This window comes from Dermacentor albipictus, chromosome 1 (genome assembly GCF_038994185.2).
Source record: "Dermacentor albipictus isolate Rhodes 1998 colony chromosome 1, USDA_Dalb.pri_finalv2, whole genome shotgun sequence".
NCBI lineage: Eukaryota > Metazoa > Arthropoda > Arachnida > Ixodida > Ixodidae > Dermacentor > Dermacentor albipictus.
Window position 1 is genome coordinate 331,442,892 of NC_091821.1, and position 25,886 is coordinate 331,468,777.

The 25,886-nt window shown below is 49.0% G+C and overlaps 3 protein-coding genes across 14 annotated transcripts in view; 2 read left to right on the plus strand and 1 right to left on the minus strand.

The window, feature by feature from the left end:
• The window catches only part of LOC135909767 (gonadotropin-releasing hormone II receptor-like), a 37,754-nt gene extending 30,805 nt beyond the window's left edge, over positions 1-6,949 (plus strand). Inside the window, exons 2-3 of the mRNA XM_065441835.2 lie at positions 4,315-5,188; positions 6,527-6,949. Coding sequence (XP_065297907.1) covers positions 4,406-5,188; positions 6,527-6,949 — 1,206 coding nt within the window. The 5' untranslated portion in view covers positions 4,315-4,405. The remainder of the gene's footprint in view (positions 1-4,314; positions 5,189-6,526) is intronic.
• The window catches only part of LOC135909729 (vasopressin V1a receptor-like), a 295,126-nt gene that overhangs the window by 162,302 nt on the left and 106,938 nt on the right, over positions 1-25,886 (minus strand). For 3 of the 12 annotated variants that reach the window (XM_065441793.1, XM_070531672.1, XM_070531671.1), the window contains exons 1-2: positions 15,287-15,417; positions 9,000-9,067 (exon numbers count right to left, since the gene is read on the minus strand). The exons of 2 other annotated variants lie outside the window; for them this stretch is intronic. The gene's annotated coding sequence lies outside the window, so the exon portion shown is untranslated. Of the gene's footprint in view, positions 1-296; positions 728-8,999; positions 9,068-14,441; positions 14,550-15,286; positions 15,418-25,886 lie in introns of those variants that run through there. 7 more of the 12 variants (XM_070531677.1, XM_065441807.1, XM_070531674.1 and 4 more) reach the window with 5 other exon arrangements.
• On the plus strand, positions 10,618-19,772 carry LOC135909705 (neprilysin-1-like). Its single transcript, XM_065441751.1, has 3 exons — positions 10,618-10,791; positions 14,482-15,508; positions 17,530-19,772. Exons 2-3 carry the CDS (start codon positions 14,489-14,491, stop codon positions 19,396-19,398), a joined length of 2,889 nt encoding a protein of 962 aa, XP_065297823.1. The 5' UTR covers positions 10,618-10,791; positions 14,482-14,488; the 3' UTR covers positions 19,399-19,772.

Below are 25,886 nucleotides of genomic sequence, written 5' to 3' on the forward strand. Positions count from 1 at the left end.
GCGAACATATTACTTGATTTGAAGAAAAATATTCACAGGGTCTGGCTGCGCCAACCACGGAATATGGTGCGAAAGCCCTTTTTCTTAGACCAAAATAGACATTTTCTTGCGCCAAGTTAGGCATTGCTAGGCCTTTGTTTGGCCATTTGTTAATTAAATTGTTTGCAGTCGAAATGTCGTTGTTAACCTGCTTTTTTTTTTGACACATGGTACTCATACATAGTCATGCACACTGGGTTACATAATGCATACAGGGTTACTCGGTGGACACAGGAGGAGAAGGATTGCAGACTTACACAAAGACGGTTTTGTGGTTTCACGCCGTGCTGGGCAGTAGAGAAGCCTTCGCACTTGCATGAAGGCTCCGCGATGGGAAATCATGCGCTCCACTATATAGCTGAGGTGGGCAGGCTTGGGCGGATATTTTTAACCATTGCGCGTAAACAGGCACTTTAGTTAGGGCAAACGAATACTTAAAATTCGCCTTAAACGAAGATAATCCGTCAACGTCAAAAAAGGCTGCGTACATGGAGGCCATGACGCAGTCCAAGTACTTCTTGTGCCACAGTCTCTCCACACACAGAACACGCAAAGCCAAACGGTTTATCGATGAAGTCCCGCTTGAAGATGGCCGTAGCAGCCGTTGCCAAAGACGTTCCTCGGCCTTGCGATGCTAGTATGCAACCTCCGCAACCAGTCGTGCTTGCTGCTGCTCATCGGTTTTTGCAGCGCGCTTGGCATGCTTGTCCAAACTATCGTTCTCCAATCGCTTCTGTGGTTCATCATCAGTTTCGCTGGCATGTTTCAACGCCACGAATTAATCGTCTCCTTTGTTGTTGTAGTTGTTGTTGTTGTTCTCCTGTTGTTGTTCACTTTTCACCTCCATTTCGCACATGCGCACTCGGGCATATGTGTGAAAACAAGAAGAAGCTGTGCACGCGAAAAGCGCGTATGAAGAGGCTCCACACAGGCAAAGGTGAAATCCAGGTTCGTAGGCTAGTAGTGCTTTCGCACTACAAAAGAAAAGCTGCTCTTGAAGGTGGCTTTCCCTAAATGCATGCTATATTATGTGATGTCTGGAACTAGCAGAGGTTGTCTTTCTCGTCAGTGGGCTGTCGCATTTGGCCGGACACTGCACATAAAGGAAAACCGCGGAGGCGCGTAGTCGTACTCGCAAGCAAAGTCGCAGTCGCTCTCCGAGACGAACTCGCTCGGGATTGTGGGTTAAAGGTTAAACTTTGCAGTTCGTGAGAGTATAAAAATGTAAACGCCATCACACTACCTTTTCAAAACCACATAGAACAAGGTATGTCACAACGCGCGCGGCCACAGAGAGAAACGCAAAAGCCCGATGCCATCTGAATAACATCCGATACGATTGCATCTACAATGCAACATGTTTATTCACTTGGAAGAAGGATTCTGGTGATGTAAACATTGTAGCGGCGGTGGCAGATAAGGAGTTCCAGTTCGCGGTTCTCCATAGCAACACGAGGTCAAGGGTTCATTTAGAGGTCGCGATGGCCAAATTGCTATTTGGGCTGGATGGAAAACAACGTTCTTGTACTGAGAGTATGGTTCTGGTTGAACTCTGTAATGCCGAAGCACAGTTCTACAACAACAAAATTGGATCACATCGTTCATCTTTATATCTGGCCATGACGTTTTATCAACAAGAGAACAATGAAATGTTATCTTAGTTAGATTAGTATCACAGGTGATTTTTCAGTAATTGGTTTGTTCAACTATTCACATCTAAAAGTTCACTCCAGCATATCAAAAACGGAACCATATGGTTTGCAGTAAGTTTCCCGCGCATTCCGAGGCATCAAACGCAGCGTAGCGTGTATCCTATACGTTGGTCATTGCAGGGTTAAGAACCCCAGCTTCGGTTTACAAAATTAGACCGGAACGCTCCGCTGCGGTGCTTCATCATCATACCCTCTGCATTTCATCAGGGCGTAAACCACATAGGTCAATCGTCACGTCGGGAACAACATTAAGGTGGGAGCAGCAGCCTCAACCAACTCACAGCTCTCCAAAGCGTCGCCGTCGGGATGGCTCCCGGCGCGAGTCGTATACACACGTACTGGCGAGCGGCAAGGCTCGTGGCAACACAATGTCCCGAGGTTCTGAAGGCCATCTCGGTGCACCCGTGCCTGCTGTGATCATTGGCAACGGCACCATTTCGCCGCGCGCGCTCCTCCGATAGCCGCTCTCGCCATTTCCGCTGATGGCGATGAGATGACGGTGTGCATCGGGCTGGAAGCCTCATCAGCACAGTTCCATGCAGCGTGGAACCAGCAGCAGCGGAGTGAACGTTATTTATGCCGATGAGTTGAAATGATGCTACCCGAATTTACGTCAAATAGTACATTTACCAGAGTGCTTCATTTGGCCCTTCCCCCTATTTTCTCTCTCTCTCTCTCTCTTCCTCTCTCTCTCTTTCTCACCTGCGGTTCTGTTCTTTTGTGCATGTAAAAATTTAATGCCCGTCGCAGCGATTCGCTTAGACGGGAGGCAATGGCGTTCTGTAGTGGGCACGAGGACGGAACGTCGATTCGCTGCCTCTGGGATTGAAATGGAGAAGTGTTTATGTACCGAGATTCAAGTGGGAGCTACAGAGTCGCAATTATTCAGAACTAATCAAGAGACAACCCCCTCCTTCTCCCTTACACACTTCCTCCCTCTCTTACAACGTCTCTCATATTTCCTGTGCCGAACGTCATAGCCTCTCAATAAAAGAAAGATAAGTTAATGCCGTTGGGTGGCAGAAGGGGTACATCTAGTGATTAATGTGGCAAAGCACAGAGGTCGAGCACTGATAATTATGCCAGGAAATTGAGACCCGTAATCACAAGGCTGCTCTTTAGTAAGTGTTTTTTGCCAATGGCAGGGCGCCTCTGCTAATAGTATGTTCAGTGTTAGGATTAGCTGAAATGTCTTCTTACGAATAATTCTAGCGGAACAGTGTTGTGTGAATACGGGCTCAGATCGCTCCGTGCCGCTGAGCAATGAGTGAATTGCACGTAAGCGAACCTCTTTGTACCTCTCTGGTGCCTATTTGGGTCCCTGGGTATGGGCCAGGAGGCGTGTGCCGCTCTTCAATAAACATCTATGACCCCAGCTTGGGTAACTAGGCATGTGTCAATAAGATTTTTCCGCTCTAGGACGGAGAAAAAGATCCTTTAAATTTATTCGATGCTGAGTAGAATTGATCCCACGTCCCAAGGGTTCCTCAAGGACAGCAACACGACACTTTAGCAGGCTGCGCCACAAATGCACTGTGCATGTGCTGCTCTTCAATGAACACCTCGCCAACTAGGGTCACTCAGTATGTGCCACTGTGTGTGCGGCAGGCGAGGGAACAATTCTCGGTGTTTGCAAGCCCCGGCGCGCCATGCTTCTCGTCTTGGAGGCCACGCGCGAGCTTCTCAGCGGCGCCACTAGATGGCGCAGTGTCTCCAGAAAGAAGCGCGAGGGAGAAGCCCGGTTGCTGCATCACATGTTTCTCAGCGTTCGCACACACCGGCGTGCCATGCATTTCGGAGGCCACGCACAGGCTTCGCGGCGGCTCCGCTATGTGAGGTCGAGTGTTCATAGGGAAGCGCGACAGAGGAATCCCACTGCAATACACATCTCATACGTAACTCGTTTCGACGGTGGCAATACGTTGTGTTGCGATATTGATTCAATGCTAAACACATCACCGTCGACAGTCATCGTGAGATGAGTTCTGCCAATTTGGGTTGTTCAGGTCATTAGACACCCATAACTTAATAATCTGCCTTTTTAGCAGCCTGTGGTGAGAGTTACGGAAGGACAAGATTTGTTTCTTGAGGCGAGGTTCATAGCATCAACACACACGCTTTATATTCGATGGTAGACGTAAGTAAATATACTGGGTAGCGATGCTGCCACTGACAATTCATGGGTCAACATAAGAGGCATCCAACACCGTAGGAACACTTGCATCAAATGTGTGGCAGAGTTGCCAAGAGACGTCGGGTCCCATTGAGAACATATATAAACATCTTCCAGAAATTGAAACACCTTGCCAAAGCTTGAATTATCAATGTGAACGGCAACGTGACCAGTACGAAAGTAATTTGTCCATTTATGGCAGCCAGGACAAACGTTACTCAGTGCAAAGGCAATGCACGAGCCTGTTCATATCACGTATTTAGGGCAAGTCAGAACTCCCAATTTTTTTATTAAAGCAAAGTTTTCTTTGGCTACTCCACATTGTCTACATTTCAATGTGTTCACAGCGCCATGTTTCAAGCTTTCCTTTTCTTTCCTGCTCTTTTCCAGAAAGTTCGTTCACCTCGTACATCGAAGCCACGTATAAAGCTGGCGAGATGGTCGGCATGAGGCTGACTACCACATAAAATAACTAAAGGCAATGCCGGATAGCAGCCCCAACGCTCCCAGCTATGCCGACACACTGGGAAATGTCTCCGTCAACCTCTCCCTGCAACTCACCGGTCGTGTCGGCGGCGGTCAAGACCAAAGCACTGTATTCGGGCCACAGTACCACGGTCAGGTGCGAATCACCATAATCCTCGTCATGATCGCCTTCTCGGTCACGGGAAACAGCGTCGTCTGCTGGCGGCTACTGCGTAACCATAGGCGTCGTCGCTACCAGAAGGCGCACGTTCTGTTCCTGAACTTGGCCGTGGCCGACCTTCTGGTCACCACGGTCACGATGACCTCGCAAACGGTGTGGGAGATAATGGGTCGCTCCTGGATCGCTGGCGACGCCTTCTGCCGCGTCTTCAAGGTGCTGCAGACGTTCGCGCTCGCCTCGTCCACATACATGATCGTGGCCATCGCCCTGGACAGGCACTTCGCCATCGTGTACCCGCTAGCCAGGTGCCCCACGCCTTCTCGCCTCGCCGCAGCCGCCTGGGTCGCTTCGCTGTTGCCATCGCTGCCCAACCTGTACGTGTTCCGGCTAGTGGACGCTGGTAAGGGGACCAGGTACTGCGCGTCCCTGTTCTACGCCCACAAGACGGTCTCGCCACTTCCTCGTCAGCTGTACATGACCTCCGTGTTCTTGGCCGTATTCGTGCTCCCACTGATCCTGCTCGTTACCCTGTACGGCCGAATCCTCGTCGAGATCTGGCAGCAGAGCTCGGCACTCAAGAACAGGCACCAGACGACCTCTGCACTCCCCAAGGCCAAGGTACGGTATTCTTTTTGCTGGCTGTTTTTCCATTGCACTTTTTTGTAGCTGTCTATCGAGTCACGCGTGTAACTAAAATACATTGTTCCTATAACCCTAAACACTTTAGTATAGTCCAGTACGTTAAGTTTGCAGGAACGCGTACCATACCCCCGACCTACACACATGTGTGAAAATGTGAACACGTGCGCAATGTGAAGCCAACAAACAAAGACACCAAGGACAACATTGGGGAAATTACTTCTACTTACGAATTGAATTAAAGAAATCATAAATTAATGATAATGAAAGTGCTTGAAAAAACAACTTACTGCAGTTGGGGAACGATCCCATGTCTTCGCATTACGCGTGCCAAATCAGAACACCTGTGCACATTATTTCGTGATCCCCATCCCGCCCTATAAGGCTACAGAAGCGGTCTGCGCACTACGACTACGTAGAATTCTTTCGGAAAATTCTGACCAAACGCCCGATTGTAGATGAGCCAAATTAAATTTCGTTCTTATTTGGAACACCTGGCTCATGTTTCCCTCATCAATGTTAGCATGCAGCAAGGCGTAACCGCTACAAGTTATAGAGTACTCAATATTTATTAAGCTACATATATTAAGCATGCATGAACGATAGCACTGAGCTGTAGTAAAAATAAAGAGGGGTTGACGAAAACACACAAATGCATCCTAGCAACCATAATGAAAGCAATAACAAAAACAGTTACGTGAGTGAAATAGCCTACACTTGCAAACAAAGAAAATAGCGGCAGAAAAAGACGAAAGTAATGCGAAAGCATCTGTGCGCGAACGTGTTCATAGAAGGGTGACATTTGTTCCGGCAAGAATTCGCGGGCACGCTCTTTACTACACCATTCTTAGATTTTTTTTCCCGCATTCCGGCTTTGGTGGGTACGGAAACCTTATATGTTACTTGTTACGTACGATGAACTTGAGAAATTATGACAGAATAGCAGCCCTCGAAGAGAGGATAAGATAAGAAGGGGCACACTGACACTGCTCGTTCTATTCCTTTGGCGCTGGTTTTCTGTCATCATGAACCAGCTAGCCCACCAGTCGGTTCTTGCGAACTTAAGAACCCCAGTTCATGACAAGGTTCCTCTAGACAAAACTTAGGCGGGAATCATAAACAGCGTGAATGTGACGCTTTGGGTCATTGTTCATCCTATTCCGCAACCACCCTTTGGTCACTTAATTAATGCTTTGTGTCAACATACTATCTTCTATATGATTTTGCTCCAAGTGCCGTACACTCTGTTATCCGAGTAGCATCGACTCACTCTGCATCCTTGACCCCTTTTTATTGTTCACTCTTTTTTTATTTCAGGTCAAGACTGTCAAGCTGACGGCAGCCATCTTCGCTGCCTTCGTCGTGACCAACGTGCCCTACGTGGTCCAGGAGCTGGCCCTGGCTTTCGCCGCTTCCAGCGTCTCCCTGGATCGAAACGTGGTGGCCCTGTTCGGCGTCATCTCGGCCTCCAACAGCGCCATAAACCCGTTCATCTTCCTCTTCTTCCAAAAGAAGAGCAGCAGCTCGAAGCGGAGGAGGCGCTTCGTGATGCCCTTCCGCAAAGACACCGTCGCTGAGGGAAAGCACGGGGCTAGCTGCTCCAGCTGTCGGAACAGCGGCGGTGGTCCCGATCGCTACACCAGCTCGACGAAGAGTCAGTCGACCGTCTACACCGTGTCAACGAGAGACACAAATCAACGGCCGCCCTCCGCGGAACAGAGTGCCGATCAAAACACATAATCAGTGCTCCAGTGACGCTGGTGAAGTTAACTTTTTGATGATGCTTTCACGAACCACCCATCGTAATCACTCGTTACTGTCGTGCGTGTTCTTCTGTTCACGGTATTTATGAACAGCACGGAGTAAAAAAAGAAACGAAAATGTAATAGTGTCCAACGATGCACCGTGACTGGGTGTGAAAAGCTCTCCTGCCCTATTTCAGACTAACCTACTCAATAGCGGTACGCGAATTGCGGCAGCCCTGAGGTATAAGATGAAAAAAGAAAGGAACCAATACTCAGAATCGAAACATGCGCACCTTCTCACACTCAGGACCAGCTTATTCCTTGTACCTGAATTCTCACCCATTATCAGCAGCACGTATGACACGCTATACTATAAGTTTCATACACAGAAGGCAATGTTGGGAAGGTCAGGGAGACATCTCGCGTTGCTCGCACACACGACCAAAACATAGCAAGTCAGATATGAGATCATAATAAAGATATGAGGTCGGGGTAATTCGACGTAACATTAAGTCTGATACCATTACGTAGCATGCTATGACGTAACTACATTAAATGCGCAGTAGGTCTGAGCCTGCTTATCACGGAGCGAACGGAGCGAATGCAGTGGCACGTTTCTGCGACGAGCGACCGCTTGCGGTCGTGATCAAAACATAGCATTTCGCATACCAGAAGCACAAAGGCGCACGAATTACGCGTGGGTTGACATCACCTTACTTCCGCGAGTCGTAGTTGTAATATGGTTATTCCGCATAAAGCGTCGGCAGGTCAATAACAACTGCACTGCCAAATTCGTGGAGCGATAGTTCTACGAGAGGATTACTTGCGTGTACCGTATTGTCTTTTTCTTCACAATTTCAGTGGTGGTGGTGGCAACCTTATTGTAGCAGAAGGAGGAGGAAGATGCCGGTACTATAGATGACTCATGCCATTAGTAGCGGCATTCAGAAGTACGCAGAACGGGAAACTTCGCCGATTCGCGCGCGGCGTCGGGGCACCTAACACAGTTGCTTCTCAGTTGAAATGTTTTATTCCAAATTTCGGCTGCCAAATTGAGGGTACGGCCCTTACACGAGTCTATACGTAGCTACCGCGGCGTTGCCTGACCAGTGTGAAACGGTGTGTATGTAGGTATCCGTAGATTCATATGCGCCGAAAGCGTGCATAACTCTTATGGAAACGGTGTTACCCCCAATTTTGACAAGGTGCACTCAAAAATTGATGGCATATGGCTTGCGTGCTGGCACATCATGTTCGACGGACGTTCGGGAATAGCTGACCGATTTTCCTGTACATGAGCTTCGCTTGTTGCCTTCAGAATGCCGCGGTGCTGAGGAGCACCATGTACATATCAGACCTCAACGCGACATGGTTGGGCTATCAAGCGCTAGAATGTGCAAACGCATTCTCGTGGTTTGGCACGGTGTTTCGCGAGAGATTTGCATGCTGCCAACGAACAGCATCAAAGCGTTGTTGGCTGCAAAAACAAATTAATAAAGGTTTCTTTGTCCACACTCCAGCACTGACCTAGTTGAATTCATTTCCTGTTTCTTTTTAATTCTTTTTTGCAAAAAAAAACGCAGTTCCTATGTATAGTTCAACAATAAGTAAGCCAAACGTTGCCACTCTATGACATCATAAATGGTCTGTACAGGAATAATCAGATGACGCTGTGACCAGTTTTTACCTTTTACTTGGCTTTGCGGCCATTTCGAGCCTGCGGAATCGCTGACGATCACGTATATTATAAGGGCATGAAATATGTGCTTAAACTTGTGCACAATATGTAAAATAAACGTTCCCGAAATATTCTCTCCTTTGGGGCTTGTGCATTGGGCTTTATCCCCAGGGACATCTGTACGGACAATTGCGAATTCTCCTGTGGCCATGTTGGTTTTTCTGAACCAATTCACAAAACTGCCGGTTGCACTTGAAATTATTTTAATACTGCCAGATTTGCTGTCTATATGTAAACCACACTTTAAAAAAAATTGCCTTTATAAAGTTAGTCTATTTCCACATTATTTCCTGAACTTTCAACTTACCCTGCCTTGGTCACTCTTTTAAGCTTTCTCTCCCCTCCTCTCTTTAACCACCGGCTTCCTGGAGAATCCTGCATAGTAGGTAAGCGCCGTGGAATCAGGAGTAAGAAAGCAAGCAATGTCACAGGAAGTGGTTATGTAAGTTATGTCCATGATGGAAGCTGAGATCATCGTGAAAGTATCGCGTGAAGGAATGGGCCTCCAGTGTGCATGCAGCGCTCTCTAATCGCGGTCATGTGGGCGCTGCCGCAAAGATATTAGTACACTTAGACAAAAAGTAGGCGCATGCCATCGGGGAGCTTACGGGAGTATCGTCTTTAATGGCTCACGAAACGCTGTTTTTCTAGGTCGACAGGAAGCGAACAAGTTGTAATGCAAAACTCCTACTTTCGGAGAGTCGTCCACCAGTTCGCGGGCAGCGCGTACGGAACCGCAGCCGTGCCCGCGTGTCCGAATGCCTGTCTCGGTTGCGGGATGTTCGGGGTTCGAAACCCACCGAAAACGGTAATGATGGCACGCTCGCGCGTACCACGACGGGTCTCTCGGCTTTCTTCACGGCTGAACCGCGTATGTGAGATGACACCGCCATTCGGATTCCTTGAAACCCTAAGGCACCGACAGCCTCGACCATCACGTCGGCGTGCAAGTGATGAAACCTCGACCATTCCAGGCACCAACCAAAGGACACCACACGTGAACTGAAAGGCGTCGTAGTTTCAGTGCGTTTCCCCTGAATAAAGTTTGTTCCTCGTGTTTCTCCTCCGACTTCCCTGCGTATGTAAAGCAAGGTGCGTTTTGCCCATGTTTAGAAAAGCCTATATACTCTGCCTTTCTCTGGTGCGAGAAATGCTGAGCCGCAAAAATGTAACAAATGAGCATTGTGTCGCAACCGTTACGGCTATGGGCAGCAGCATAAAGCTAGTATAACATTACTCCGTCCTTTTGGCAATCCGCAGAATGTACAGCAGGGCCAGTGCTCGCATCAGCGTGTTGCATGGCCACAAGAGCGCCTTGACGCCGCTCAACTTATTGCGAAAACATTCTTGCGCTCCTTTTCTTTTATGCGAAGCATATTACGAGAGCTCAACCCAGCTCCTCAGGCGCGGCGGTGTCGCCTTGAATACCACGTGACACCGTGACGTCACGACAGAGGAGAAGTGGCTTTGGCTCAACTCTTGCAAGATGGGCTGGGTGGGAATCGAACCAGGGTCTCCGGAGTGTGAGACCGAGACGCTACCACTGAGCCACGAGTACGATGCTTCAAAGCGGTACAAAAGCGCCTCTAGTGAATGCGGTGTTGCCTAAACGAGCTGTTTCTAACGCTCAGGCGTGCGTCGCTTGCTCAGGCGCACATTTCGTTGCCGCGCCGAACGCTGCGTTGCTCGACGCTCACCGCGTCCAATGCGGGGCGCGTAGTCGCTGCGCCGTAGCCCATTGTAATGGCGGGTCGACGGGAACGCTGTCGCGTTCCACTCTTGAAGGCGAAGCAGAGTAACGCATGAGTTTTTATATTTCATATTTTGTTGCATATAACATCGAAATGTCCTATCATGCGTTGATTCCACAAGTTGAGGTCATGGTCACTTTCTCTTTTTCACCAAAGTTTGGTAGAGCGGCACATACCAGTGCTGACAAAGGAGGTTGAAGGAGTGCGTGCTCGTGGTCGTGCACACGCTCTTGCTCGTGCTCGTGCTCGTGGCATCGTTCGAAGCAGAAGCGGAGCTGAGACTGCGCGACGGACCAGAACACCGACTTCTTTCCAGTCTACACCACTCCAAGTCAAAGGTGTTGGAAGGTACGTCATTCTTCGCTCACTCTAGTCTTTGTTTTTTGTTTTCTATTCGCTTACGGCGTGCTCGCTAAGCAGGCGTTGAGTTAGGTTTTCGAGCACTGCCAATGTCATACGCTGCCTTTAGTCAATCATCTAAATATACTTCTTTCCTATACTTGCCATTGTTACCCAGTGCATGTCAGGCAGTTCAGCGCAAGAGCTCATGCAACGCTTTTCGCTGACGCAGCTATTACATATATATTTTATTTCCTTGTTGTTCCTTATTCTTTCGTTATGGCAAATATAGACAGCAAATCCCAGTAGCAGCGGCACAGATCACTGATTCCGACCTCGACAAATCATGGCGTGAACTGGTGGGGCCCAATCACGCCAATCTAAGAGACTTGGCGACCGAGCTCCACTCGGTCTCTTCGATCGATTTGTCGCCCCGTACTGCTCAGATATGCCCGAGGCGGTGCGTCCAGCCAATGAGCATTGGCGTTTTCATCGTCTCGGACAGTCCTAAACAGGCTCAATTCGAGCAATCAGAGACTCAGTGAAGCTCTGCCACGTCCTACTCATCGGCAAACTGACTCGGCGATCCGTCCCGTGGGGCGAATCCAGCATAGAACGCCCCGAAAACGATCCCCCTTCACCCGACTCCATCGTCACTTTCCTCGCCAGATGTCAGATTTTAGCATGCTAAATGAGCTTCATTGGTGCGTTGGTTCGAGTGTAGATGCGCCACGCGCCCGTAGAGGCGCACCAGGAACTTGAACCTTCACGTAAAGTTTAGCGCTTTTTGCACATACGCGCGAGCGTTGTGTTCTTCAGGTCCGTTCACTGCTGTTTAAAAACGAAGTCTATGCGCGGCGTGTTACATATACAAATTTTCTGATGGGCACGTGCCAACTTATTCGTGGTGCAATCTAAAGCTCAATGTGGGACGCTTTTGAAACAAACACGTAGCAAAAATAAGAAGCCGACCTACCTAAGGATTGGCCCAATCCCTCGCACTGATTATAATGGCGGCGTGAGAAAAACAGTGATCGCTCAGAGTATACAAAATCAATCTGATGCAAGCCAAAGTCCGGTCAGCCCCACTTATGTTTCCAGGAAGGCCATGCAGTAATTTGGTAGAAAGACAAAAGGAATTACTTCACATTACAAGACGAAATTCTACGGAACAATGTTTGCAGTACTTAGCACATTTGTGAGCCAGCTACTCTGAACCCGTAGTGGCTACTACATTGTATTGATAATGAGAAATAAACTAATGGCGAGTACAAGTGGTGAGTATTACGTCACATGCAATTAATCCGCTAGTATCGTGTACCTTTATCTCAAATAATTACTGCGTATGCATCGTGTATTATGATACAACATCAAAGTATGCTCGCCATGGTTTCTGGCTGTCACAGTTGCTGTTCTCTACAAAAACCTTCTCTCGGAAGGGCACGATACGAAAATTCCCGTGTACCTAGTTTTAGTTTTTGAAGAGCCGTGAGCTGCCAATAAATCAGAGGCCGTTCGCTACGGCACTTTCGAGAAGCCAAATTTTGCTTCGTGACATTAAACAGAACTGATCGACCATTCGCTCAGTCATTAAGTGCAGTTTGCCAATGGGTTAATCACAGAAGCCAGCCAGCCAGTCAGCCAGCCAGTCAGTCAGTCAGTCGGTCAGTCCGCAATAATCATTCGGTGTTGCAGCACTTTCCTAGCCTGCAGAAATAATTGCATGGAAAGGCTTGCAAGAGTCGTAACAATTGGCAACGCGTTATAAGGGCTCAAATTCCACACCATGCGACATTACACTAGGCGAGGTGGAGTGCAGGAATTCACAGTGCAGTGCAACCGACAGCGTTAGCACGGCATGCGCCATTATTAGCTGACTTCTTTTAGCGCTCAAAGGAGAACACAAGACTGAAAGGAACGACGTGGGCAGAGCGCTAACATCCAGCATTCGGTATAACTTTCGACGTGGTACATGTATATATAGAAAACAGCTAGCAGCACACGCAGGCGCATTTGTAATATAGTTCCTATTTTGAATACAGCTAAGATACATGTGTACTGAGAGTCAAAAGAAAATGAAGTGACATATCGTCTGCAAAATTAAGAGACCAGTTTGTCTTGCCATCCCCGTCGAACCACTGCCTGCGTCTTGTTTAGAAAATCAGACGTTCGGTTCAAGGCGCCCAAACACACGTGTCCCCCAAATTAGCAATCTTCGCTGCTTCAATTATTTCACGATTTGTTTGTGTCGGATTTCTTCGTTATCCCGGTGCATTGCGTGAATATGGAATCACACCTACAGTTCATCGAGCAACTTGAGCGATGAGTGAGCAGTTTCATGCACTTGGAAAGGATCTAGCACGTCTGAAACATCATTATCGTTATGTCCGATCTTCTTCAGCCTGTGTCAGGTATCTTGTATGTACGGTATTACTGCGCACTTCTACTTCATTCCTTGCATTTCCGGCTTGCCAAATTGTGCACCATCTCCGGCACATTTGACGGTCTTAAACAAACCTTCGGTCACTGCTGTGACAACATCCTGCGGAAATCCGGATTTTTATTTTTCAGGCAATCTGCTTGCGCAAAGAAACTGTTGCAGCACTCTTGAAAACATGAACGGCGAAGCGCGTTTATTATGGTTAATTTTGTGATGCCTCTTTTTACCAACTTGGAGTGGCTCGACGAAAATGACACCAATGGCTTGTTGGCCCTTGGTTCCTACAACCAGCCCACATGGTCTTCCTCGAAAAACATTCTTATGTCAGGGAATTGCAAACTCTTGTCATTTGTCAGTTCATGTGTGACGGTGAGCGGTTGTTGGTGAAAACTTGGTGAAAAGATCTAGCACGTCTGAAGCATCCTGACGAAGCCTGGCTGAAGTTGGTTTATTTTCTCTTAACTCCCAACACACGTTCACCTTCGTTGTACTTAAAATACAAAACTAGTACGAAGTTGCACCAACTTTCTTTTAAAGATTGCGTATGGCAGATAGCACAATTTGTAACCCTCGATATAAAATACTCCATTAGGCGGTCGTTACTTCTACGAAAAATCAAAATGTTCAATTGAATAATTAACTTAATTACGTTAGTTAACTTCCTTGATTAATTACTTTACGCCACTTATCCCAATCTGCGAATCATAGCCACCGAGTTCGCACGGCGTATCCACTTGGAATGAATTCTCTGGAAGCGCCAGTTCCGATATATTAATTTTCAAAGTGTCCATCGAAATGCACAGGTGTTTCAGTTACTTTTGTGCTTCAGTGCATAAACAGCGGTTTCTTAAAAAAGTAACTGGAACGCCAACGAATTTCGTCGGACATTTTGAAAATTATCATCTCGGAACTAGTGCTGTCCAGAGAATTCGTCTCAAGTGGATACGCCGCACGAACTCAGCAGCTCTAATTCGTAGATTGAAATACGTGGCGTAAGGTAATTAAATAAAAAGTTAATTAGCGCAGTTATGTGAATTACTCGACTAAACATTTTAATTTCTCGTAGAAATAATGGCCGCCTCATCGATCAGTTTAGACCAAGGGTTAGAATTGTGTTATCTGCCATAGGTAATCTTGAAAAAATTTGGTGCAGCCAAAAAAAAAAACAGCACCCTGCTTGCACGTACCGCTTTTGCATAAAATTTTTGCATAGCAGTACCCGAAGGTGACACTTTTCTTCATCGCTCCTGTTTTCGCAGCACTACCATGGCCGGTCGGAAAGACAACAGTGGCCCGTCGGAACCGATCGGCCTGAAGGGCGTGTTCGTTCCTTCGCCGACGGCGAGCAAGAGGAGCTCCCGAAGCGCCTCTGCTGCCGCAGCGAGGACCAACAGGCCGGAGGCAGCCCCTCTGCGCAGCATTACCGAGGGCAGGCCCGCCCTGGAGTCTCGGCGGCCGTCGTCGGCGATTGCACTGTCGCCTCCGAGCGATGGTGGCCGGTCCCCGCTTCCGGCGAGCCAGGATCGGCCTGCTCTGGCAGGGCGGCTCTTAAAACAGAAACACGATCAAGCACCGTTGGACACTTCAAAGACTGCCAATAACCTGGCTACGCCGCCGGAACGCGAGAAGGGCATTCCACGGTCATCGAAAAGCAGCAAAGGCACACAAGGCTTTACAAAGGGCGCAACGGGGTCCGTAAAGAGTGGCAAGGACACACCAGGATCTGTAAAGAGCAAGAACTTGCCACGGTCCATAAAGAGCAAGGCATCGCCAGGGTCTGTAAAGGACAGCAAGGACGCACCAGGGTCCGTAAAGGGGAGCAAGGGCGTATTAGATTCCATGAAGGGCGTGAAGGGCTGCAACTACGAACCAGACTCCAGAATGGGCACTAAGAGAACAGGGCAGTCACCTAAAAGCGAGAAGGGCGCGACGCGCTCGAGCGGTAAGGAGAATCTCACGGTAGCCGAAGAGCATCAGGTCTCGATTTTGGAAGCTATCAAAGAGGCCTTATTCTCTCCATCCGAGCCGACATCGCATCCACCCGCCCCACCCGATCGGACCAACCTTTACGCCATCGCAGTGCTGGTGTTCGTGGTGGTCGTCGCGCTGCTAGTCATGATGCTCCTCCTGCCAGGCTCGAAGAAACGCACGGGCAAAGCCACGACGGCGACTTGTCGGTCGGACCACTGTGAGCACATCGGCAAGCTGCTGCTCGACAGCGTCTCGCCGGACGTGGACCCATGCGACAACTTCTACCAGCACGTCTGCGGAGGATGGAAGTATGCGGTAAGCGAAACGGGGTGCCGCGGTTCTACAAATGGTTCGACCACGCGGAACAATACTCGCATTATGAAGAACAAAAATCGCAGATCTGTATAAACCTGGGTAACTGATACACGAAAGGCTACGAAGCTGTATAAGCGACTCTTACACCCGGTGGTAGGGCTATCTATCAGGGTCCGTTGGCTGGCTGTTCTCATTGATGATTCCTTTCTGACGTTTTCGTCATATGGCCACTTCGAGGTTCCCCACTGGGCTCCCACGAAAGCAGCACTTAGGGACAACGCTGTAAGCCATTCACCGCAGCCCTACGAACTACTAGCAGACCTTCGACACAGAGTCGGTAAAACGCGACGCGGGAGAAACCCTAAACTACGCATTATTGGCTAAAGAAAAACTTCGCATAGAAGTTGTCTATTCGAGTGAGGAAATACGAGAAATAACCTTAATTTTATAATAATTGACTATTAAACTTCGAAGCGGAAATTTGGAACTCCGACTCGGGTTGCATTGCTGGCTATTCTTAGGTTGATCGCCGACCTTCCACGACGCCCTTCATCGATGGCTTTCGCTGCGTTAATGTCGTTGTAGAATTTTCCATCCTTAAAAGCTTCGCTGTGAAACTTTTTGTGCAATAGTTATGCCACTTCTTTTTTTTTAGGAAGGTTCGTTCATTTTATTTAATCTGAAATCATACTTTTATTGCTCTGAAAAAAAATTGAAATCATTTGTGCGTACTTCTCCTACGTGTCCGCGGAAAATCGAGTTTATTTCGAGAAAGAGGATGCACCGAGATGCCCGAAAAAAATTTACAGACAGTTCGGCTGCACCCACCACGAAATATCGTACGAATACCCCCCCCCCTTTTTTTTTTGATCAAATTAGACATTTTCTTGTAACTTAGGCATTGCTAGGCCGTTGTCGGACCGGTTGCTAATTAGGTCCTTTGCAGTAGCGATGTCATCGTTAACCTGGATTTTTTTTTCACACATTGTACGCATATATTGTCACGCGCACTAGGTTGCATAATGCATACTGGGTTACTCGGTGGGACACAGGAGGAGGAGGATTGCAGACTTGCACAAAGACCATTTTGTTGTTTCACGCCGTGCTGCGCAGTGCTGCAGAGCAGCCATCGCATTTGCATGAAGACTATGCGACGGGAAATCCATGCACTCTGCAATAGAGTTGAATTCAGGGAGGTGGGCAGGCTTGGACGTATATATATAGCAATTGCTCACAGAGTACAAAGGCACTTTTAGTTTGGGCGAGCGAGGACTTACACGTTCTACATGTCATAGGCGAAGAGAATTCTTCAACGTCGGGAAAGGCCAAAGCCAAGGTCGCGTACATGGAGGCCGCGACGCAATCCAAGTCCTCCTTGTGCCACAGTCTGCCATGCACATAACACGCAAAACCAAACGGGTTGTCGATGGAGCCCCATTTGAAGGTGGCCGTCGTAGCCGCCATTGCCAAAGACACACGTTCCTTGGCCTTGCGATGCTGGTATGCAACGTCCGCAGCCAGTAGGGCTTGTCGTTGTTCATCCGCTTCGCCAGCGTGCTTGGCAGGCTTCTGCAACCTGTCGTTCTCCAATCGATTCTGTCGTCCTTCGGCAGTTGGCACGTTTCAACGTCATCGTCTTTTTTTTTTTTTAATGCCGCAGTCGCAATCCCTCAGCCAGATCTTCGTCGGTCGACTCGTGTTGCCTCGGTCGCCGAGCTCTTTGTTGTTGGCTGCGCTTGGCGCGATGAATCTCTTTTTGAGACATTTAAACACAGACAGAGGCGAAATCCAAGTCGGTAGGCTAGTAGTGCTCTCGCGCTAAAAAATGGCCCGACATGCTCAGTGCCGAACTACAAACCTCGTGGCGCCCTGTTTTCCTGCTTTGGTGCTGCGCGCTGCTAAATGTTTCTCTTTTGTTTTGCAAACTCGTGAAAGAAGTAAAATGAACTGCTGAAATCAGTAAACCTATTGTGTGACAGAGTTCTTCAAAAGAAGGCGAACAATGGTCTCTGTACTTGCAGGGAAGCCAAGGTGACGTACTCTTCCAAAAGCTTATCGACGAGGTCACCGACCTGATCCGGACCATGCACGTGCCACCGGCGGGACAGCTGTCCTTTCAAAAGGCCGCGCTAGCCTACCAGGCGTGCGAGGACATCATCACCAAGAACAACACCAACCTCACCACCCTCGTGCGTATCCTCAAGGAGGCCGGCCTGTACTCGCCCCCCGGCTGGACGGGGCCCGTCGACGCCCTGAACGTGACCTTCTTCCTGCACTTCAGGTGGCGCATCGCCGCTCCAATAAAGTTCACGTACGCTCGCCCCGCGCCCCGGGGCATCACTCTGCGGATGGCACCCAGCGACTACCTGACGACCTATGCCCGTAGGAGACAGAAACCTGGCTTCTACGATGGCCTCAAAAACGACTACGAGGTGTTTCAAAGAACGTTCGAGCCAAACATGCTTCCCACTCTGACGTACGACGCCTGGCAGACGATCGACCAGAACGTCATTGCGGGTTTGGCGGAAATACTTAAAAAACTGAACTCGGTGAACGAATTTGCCGGCTGGAACGAGACTACCATCCAGGACGCGATTCACGGCGTCTCACGGCAACAGTGGACGAACATTCTCAACACGTACTTGAAACGCAGCGACGCGCTTAGGTTTTACGTGGACTCCGTGTTCCTATTTAAGAAATTTATGGAGCTGCCGAATCAAATAGGCGCCACGGAGGCTCAAGCCTATTTTAGGTGGTACATAGCTGAAATGCTGACGAGGAGAGTGTACGCGCCCTGGATATTTAGAGAGTTCCCAACGTACCAAGACGCGCTCAAGCACTATAGCCACTTCTGCTTCGTCATCGTACAGCAGACGGCCGGATACGCCCTTTTCGCGTCTTACGTCTCGAAGACGTTCACCGCAGACGTGAAAAACGACATTAGGCAACTCGCGAAAATTATCCGTGGAGCCTACGACCACGTGTTCGCCCGCAGCCTCGGCATGCACTCGAACGTCGACAAGTTACCTTCCTACACCAAAGGTACCGGACGCCTGTTCGACCTTCTGTCGCTTTCAGGTGAGAACTACCTCGAGGAGAGCTACGCCCTCTACGACGACATGACCTGGGATACGCTCGAGAATTGGAAGCGGCTCATGATCGGTCGGAGCAAGTCCCTCTGGACTCGCGTGTCGATGGGAATGGCCCGCGCACTTCCGTCGGACCTACTGTACTACGAAATCGACGGCGTATCCAACGACATCATTCTCCGGCCAGACGTGGCCGTCTTGCCGGGCTATGACAGCGACGCGCCGCTGCTGCTCAAACTCGCCAGCCTGGGCTCACTCATGGCGTCTGCCATGGCCAAGGTGCTGTACGGTACGCTGGAAACAACGGCGCGTTGGCACGCCTCCGCCGAGTGCATCTTCAGCATGCAGCAGCGCACAAATGCCACGGAGTCGCGCGGCAAGATTGTCATTCTGCAGCGGGTAATCGCCCTAGCGGTCACCCTCCTTGCGGCCGTTACGGGGCCGAAAATCGACGAACATTTGACGATCCCCGGCGTTCCCGACCTTTCCGACATGCAGCTCCTGTTCACCGTTTGGTGCTACCAGCAGTGCGGCGAGAGAGAAGGCGAGCGCCTGTGCAACGAACCTCTCAAAGAAGTGGGCCTGTTTGCGCACGCTTTTCAGTGCGAAGCTCATACGACGATGAGGAGAGAACACGCCTGCACGGTGGCGTGGTTTGAACCGCTGACCCAAAACAGCACTACGCCGGAAGCAGCCGCGGAGGCAGATGCGAGCGTGCAAACCGAACACAGCAATCAGTCGGCAGTTGCCACGCAGCAGGGAGATAACCATGTAACCGACGCAAGACAATTGCAGCGCTAGCTTATTTTTGTGCGCGACATAACGAATCCAAGTCGATTTTTCCCCCTTTTGTACAGCATTTCGCCCTATAATTAATAGAAACAGAAAAGTTTCATTTTTGCTTTCGTTGCAGTGGTTGCCCATGTGCCATGTTTTACAGAATGTTTCTCGCGGCTAGAAGTGCTTTTCGTATATAGTTAGCGCTGACGCGTTCTGCAGCACCTGGAGTGGCATACGAGGGTGTGTACGTGCAACGAACAACTCCTAATTTAGAACGTTACTGAACCAAAGCTCGGCTCGCAGGGTATACGGATTTGCGAATATTGTGGTTGCGTTGCTGTAATACAAGTGCGACAATTTAAACGTCAATTGAAATATATGTGCTTTTTACTTCAGTTCTACGTGTCGAGTCCGCAACGTGGAGGGAGGCTGGTGAATGAAAATGAATGAATGAATGAATGAATGAATGAATGAATGAATGAATGAATGAATGAATGAATGAATGAATGAATTTTGGAGACTTACAAAGCCACAATTTGATTATGAGGCACGCCGTAGTGGAGAACTCAGGATTAATTTTCACCACCAAATCTTTAACGTGCCCGCAATGCACAGGACACGGGCGCTTTTTTTTTTCTTTTTTTACATTTCGCCCCGATTGAAATGCGGCCGTCGCCACCGGGAGTTGATCCCACGACCTCGTGCTTAGCAGCGCAACAACACAGCCTCTAAGCTTGCTTGCTAAGCCACGGCGGCGTGTGAAAGCTGGTGAAAGCTTGGGCATCCCTAGACGTTATCGTTTCCCGTTCTAAGTTCGATTTTCCGGTTTTCTTCAGACAAAGCATTATCTTCAAGCCGGTTTTCTTCAGACAAAAAGCATTATCTTACAATTTTCTGACTAATGTAGTAATTTAACTGCACATTTTTAGTGGTGACATGTGCCATTTCAAGCTTTTAAGGAAAACATGAAAAACTCGTTCTTCATTTTATACTTGAGCGACTGCAATACGTTAGCATTAGCGCCTCTCTAACACTTTATAGGCAGACAATGACGGAATTATACGAAATTTCGAGTTGCCATCACTGTCCGCAGACTTCAGTACGAAACTCTTCCTCCTATCTGCAACTCTCCACCCAGCCATCTGGTACAACACGGCGTCTGCATGTCCCCAACTCGCAGCTATTCCTGCTACGCCTGAGCGACGATAATGCGATATCATTATGACGTCCTTATCCGTCGATGTCGCTTTATTAGCTAACCACTTCAAAACATTTTGCCTGTAGAACGATGCAGTGACGCAACAGCTAGTGTAATATGATGCTGAGTAAGCCTGAGGCTGTTTTGTACGGTGTTTGTTGAAGTGAACGTTAGCAGTCGCCAGCGAGAAATCTTCTTTCGAGAAGCAAAAATCTGAGTTGTATTCGTATGTGGAAGTTGCGCCTTCCGATGGCGAAGTGGAAAGGCTTCGCTTTCCTCCCTCCTCTTACCCATCCGTACTTAATCACTGGTATCTACCCAAACAACCCTTTAGCTTCTTACTACTGCGATTCGTTCAGCATTTCTCACATTTTATTTGGACTAACTATTAATAGTACTGATGCCATCCTTAAAGAAAACAGGGCAACATCAGCGCCATCCAGTAAAAATTCGAAGAAGCCGAGCGCTAGAAGAACTAATGAAGAACTAGACGCGCTAAATCATTATTGTCATTATATGTAGGAAAATAAAACTTAATTTCGGAAATCCTGCGGAACTAGGAAGGCTACATGACAGAGCACGAAGAAGGCGCGGATGCCAGCTCACTATCAAGTACACAGGTGTTCAGCACGTATTGGTCAACCATGGCGGCTGCTGGCGCAATCAGTATCCTCCACTGCTTTAGCATCGGCATAGCGCCTGTTCGACCGCAACTCTGAGCCCTTATTCCTTAAACAGTAAAGTTTATTCGAATGATTGTTCACCTAAAGTACGTCTATGGCGAGAAAGAACTTGAACAGGACTGGTATCCTCGGTTTAACATATTTGCCTGTCCTTACCTCCCTTTCTGCGGAAAGTACGCCTGTCTTCTTTAACTGTTGCTAGATTTTCTTAAATATCGTGCTTTTTCGCCCTCATAAAGCCGTTCACTTAAGACACATTGTCTTTTGCGTGTGTAATGCTGGCATACGATGTCGTAATCGTTGTATTTAGTATTGCGTATGAAAGAAAGAAAAAAGTGGCTGGGGGGTAGAATCGTGGGCTGCCGATCTGCTGGTCGTAAGTTCGAGTCCTCGCGGCACAATGACCATTTTTCTTCATAATGTTCTCGCAAAAGAGTTTGGAATTCCAACGAACATACCGGCAGTCACCGGCGGACGTAAAAAAATTGGCCGACGATTACACTTCTTGGTAATGCGATCTTTGAGCGCAGCTGCTGGCTTATTTCAACAACAGGCAACCGCATGCAGAACACACAGTGCCGAACGGAGGTGGTTCTGTGTTTCGGATCGGGCAGCACACACCGCGATCCGCCGCTATCGAGCCGGAGCTCCGGCGACGCACCATCGCGCCATCTTAAAGTGGGTCACTGCCGCGGAGAACGGGGCGGATGGGATATTAGCAATTATTATTTTATGGCTCTTCTGAGGTGGGATGAGGAAACGGGTGGAGAACAGGGGTATAGAGGAGAGGTCACACACTTATTCACTCGAAGACAGGCCAATGTGGCCGCACAAGGTTGGGGTGGGAAGTAGAAGTAAGAGCACGAAACGCAATAACTCTCTTTCGAGTCACCGCAACAGCACTGCGCCAGGTAAGGGGAAGTATAGGGCAAGAGTGGAGGTGGGAGAAGGACAGCCAGGCGCAAGCACTGCCAGAGGCTACAAATACCACTGTAGAACGCGCCCCGCAAACGCGGAAGTGAGAGACACGGCTGAGAGCCGTACAGCCACGCGACACGGAGACGGAGGAGCGGAGCCGCGGATCCCGGGCGAGGCGGCAAGGAACGCCCGCCGCCGGCACCGCGGCTGTGCCGCGACAGCTGGAGAAGGGACGGCGAGGGCGGAGTGTACGGTAGCGGCGACAGTCACCGCGGAGGAATGGGGCGAAAGGATAGGCGAGAACATGGGATCCGGCCTTGGAGGACAAGGGGAAAGCAAGGCTCGCGCCTTGCGCGAGAGATGGCGCCAGGAACGCGCTCAAGTAGATCAGCGCGCTAGACCCGGCTACGGAGCTGATTACGGCGAGGCTGCGAAGTAGTAGGCTAAAGAAGTAATATTTCTTGACAAGAACAGCATTATACTTGATGCTGTATCTGACGGCCACATGTGTAATCCGCTGCATGTGGTACAGCTAAAGCCACCTTGAGTCATCGACAAATTTGTGGAACCTAGAACAATGGTATCGGGCACTGGGGGTTTCAAAAAAAGTGACAGGCACTTTAGTATACGCCTAAGAGGATGAGGGCGAAAGCCTGCGCGCTCAAGCGACATGCATGGAATGAATCACTTGACGTACTCATTCGAATGCGTTAATTGTTACTTCTCATTACTTGTGTTCTCCCACCAAAGGTCGTGGGTTCACGTACTTTAATTGACGCTACCTAAATAAATCTACCTTAATTAACCTCGCCCTAGTTAAGACCAAAGGTCGCGTGCTCGACTCCAACCAAAGGTAGAGGGTGCGACTGCCATGAAAGGTCGTGGGTTCGAGTGCCTTAACTCTCTCTTAGTAACTTTTTTTTTTCACGATGACGGGCATCGAGGCCAGCTGTGGAAGAAGACGACGATGAACGCGCGACTGCAGTGGTACGAGCGAGTGTCTGCGCGAGGCGAGCTTACATGACTGTGAGTGAGTGAGTGAAAATATAGACCATCGGGAGCATGAGTCACTTCAGGCTTTCGCCTCAATAATGCGACCAACAGGAACCTGTGCGCTGTACATTAAAACAGTCAAATATTTGATGGACGAGGCTTCAGCAAATAACCAATCCTTCCTAAAGGAACATGCCAGAGTTAAACGCCGTGTGAGCGCCTCGTGCCACCGTCGGCAGAGTTATTGCATATATGGCGCTCTTTGGAGAACATACAGTTAACTGCAACTGCTGTTTACCGAAGGTGGCATCGGGCGCGCGGCATGGTGGCTACAGAATAAAGTGGTGGCTCACATCTGCCAGCCTCCGAGAATCGCGTCGCCAGGACATCCATCGCCGGGTCGCTGTCGCCATCCCTCGACGAACCAAAGAACTCCGCGTGTATAGCTCTCAACATAGCATCTATAGATGGCATTACGATCGGGGCAGGGTAGTCGCGTGTCATGCCGCGTGCGGTCTAGCGTTAGTGGTGGCGTCCTATTCAAACTTCAGAATTAGCGCATCCGAGCACAATGCATTGCACAACGTAAACATCATCACCATGTACGAATGCTATTTTAAGTGTCTGTTTTTGCTAGACACGCGAACCACGTGACGTATATGACCACGTGGGATGCAAGAGACGGCGGACAGCGAAGGAGGAGGCGAGGCGAGTGAGAAAAGTGTTCGGAATTACGTGCCTTGTGTTTAACGTAAGAATCATTCCGCTTGACGGCACACGCAATCTATGACTCCGTTCAAATTGAAGCTGCCAGACGAAGCGCGATGTCCCTCGCACCGGTCGAGCACAAATATTGTGATCGTCGCCCGAGAACAGGAAGGAGCTAGTGTGGAGGAATAGAGAGAAGTGGCAAGTGCCAAAGGGAAACGTGAACTCACGTGTCTAAAACTACAGCCGCATCGAGCCGAACACGAGTTGCATCGAATCTCGGGCACAGCGCATGAGAAAAACCTGTGACTCGCGACTTCACGCCACCAGACTACTGGCGGGGTAGTTGATGAGAGAAAGGATTAACTCGATATGCGTACTTTCGGCGAATCGAAGGAGTCGCACGAAACCATAAATGTACTATATGGCGTCTGTTTTCAGGACGTGCGTCTTACTGTGGAAGCTCTGAATGGCTTTGGCAGGCTACCGCGGGAAGTGCCATTGACTACTTAAAAGTCAAGCAGGCAGTTCTGAAAATGCTCCAATTTACCAGCAGACGGCTTTCGAGAGAAGTTTAGGGCTGGAAATCCAGCTGATAAGTAGACAGCGATGTAGTTAAAAGCCTTACTTATCCACTATATTTTGTCTTATGAACAGAAATGTGCGGTATACAGCAGGAATACGGTGTACTGCGCGGAGCTCAACACACAAGTAAGTCACGTAAGTCTGTCGGGATAAAGTATCAAAGTGTAGTCAGAAATACATTTTCGTGGCTATAGAAGGTGTGGAGAGGAGGCAGTAAGATGGTTTCGATTCATTCATTCATGCATTAATTCATTCAATGATGTTAATGTCCCAAAGCAACACTGGGGCTGAGAGATAGCGCAGGACTGCGGATTCTCCTGAGGTGAATCTGAATAGAGTTGCGTTTTGGCATGTTGCCTTCATCGAAAGGCGCCGTCACTGCCGTGAGTCGAACCTGTGACCGCGGCGGAGCACCGCGGCGGAGTAAAGCGGTCAAGGTCACTGGCCGCTGGCACCAGCAGTTGGAATGCCGGGATGGCTGAAGTGTAGACAGCGGTGGTCGGAATAGAAGTTGTGGCACGTGAATGCAGGTGCATGACTACAGTAATCTACTACTGACCCTATGGACGCGAACATCGTCGACCTAGCAGCATAGTGATTCAGTTGAGCTAGCCTCTTTGGCGCAGCTTTCAGGCCTGCCGCTATCGCCATCCCTCGCCAAACCGGAGAACTCCGCGGGTATACTTTTGCAAATGGTCCATAGAGGGGGGAACAATCGGGAAAGGCTCTCTACAAGGTTGTCGCGCGCCGTTTGATGCGACTAGCGGTGACTTATTCGAAACTGCGAATAAACACCCGTGATAGTTCACTGTACCCGTGAGTGGTGTTCACAAGTGTTGCCAACTGTGGGGTATTTATCCCACTGCAGGGTATCTTGAGCAGTGTAACTGCTTGGTAGGACCAAGGGGCCGTCCGGCAACTTTTTTAACAAAATGTGGGGTAACTTTGTCACAGTGTTGCCAACCGTGGGATAATTACCCCACCGTAGGTTGTTTTCAACATTTTCAGCAATCGATCATCTATAGGAGAACTTGTACCGAATTTTTTTCCGACTCGACCATCGCAATACAAGCGCAGCTCCAGTGCACAAAATGCAGCCACAGTAAGAAATGTCTTGCTGATGACCGTGACTGAACAGCTCGCAACAACGCCGAGAAAATCAAAGTTCTCACTTTCCGTCGACAAACGTGCCGACACCTCCAGCATTAAGCTCCTCTGCTGTGTTCTACGGTACTTTTCAATCAAAAAACGAAATGTCATGACTCAGCTCTTAGAAGTGGTTCTCTTGGATGTCATTAGTTGTTATGCCGAGGTTCTCAGTAGTTAATTGAAAACTGCTTCACGCAAAGGAAAATCCATCTTGAAATTACAGTTGACCTTGCCTGTGACAGTGTCATTGCAATGCTTGGTCAACCCAATTCTTC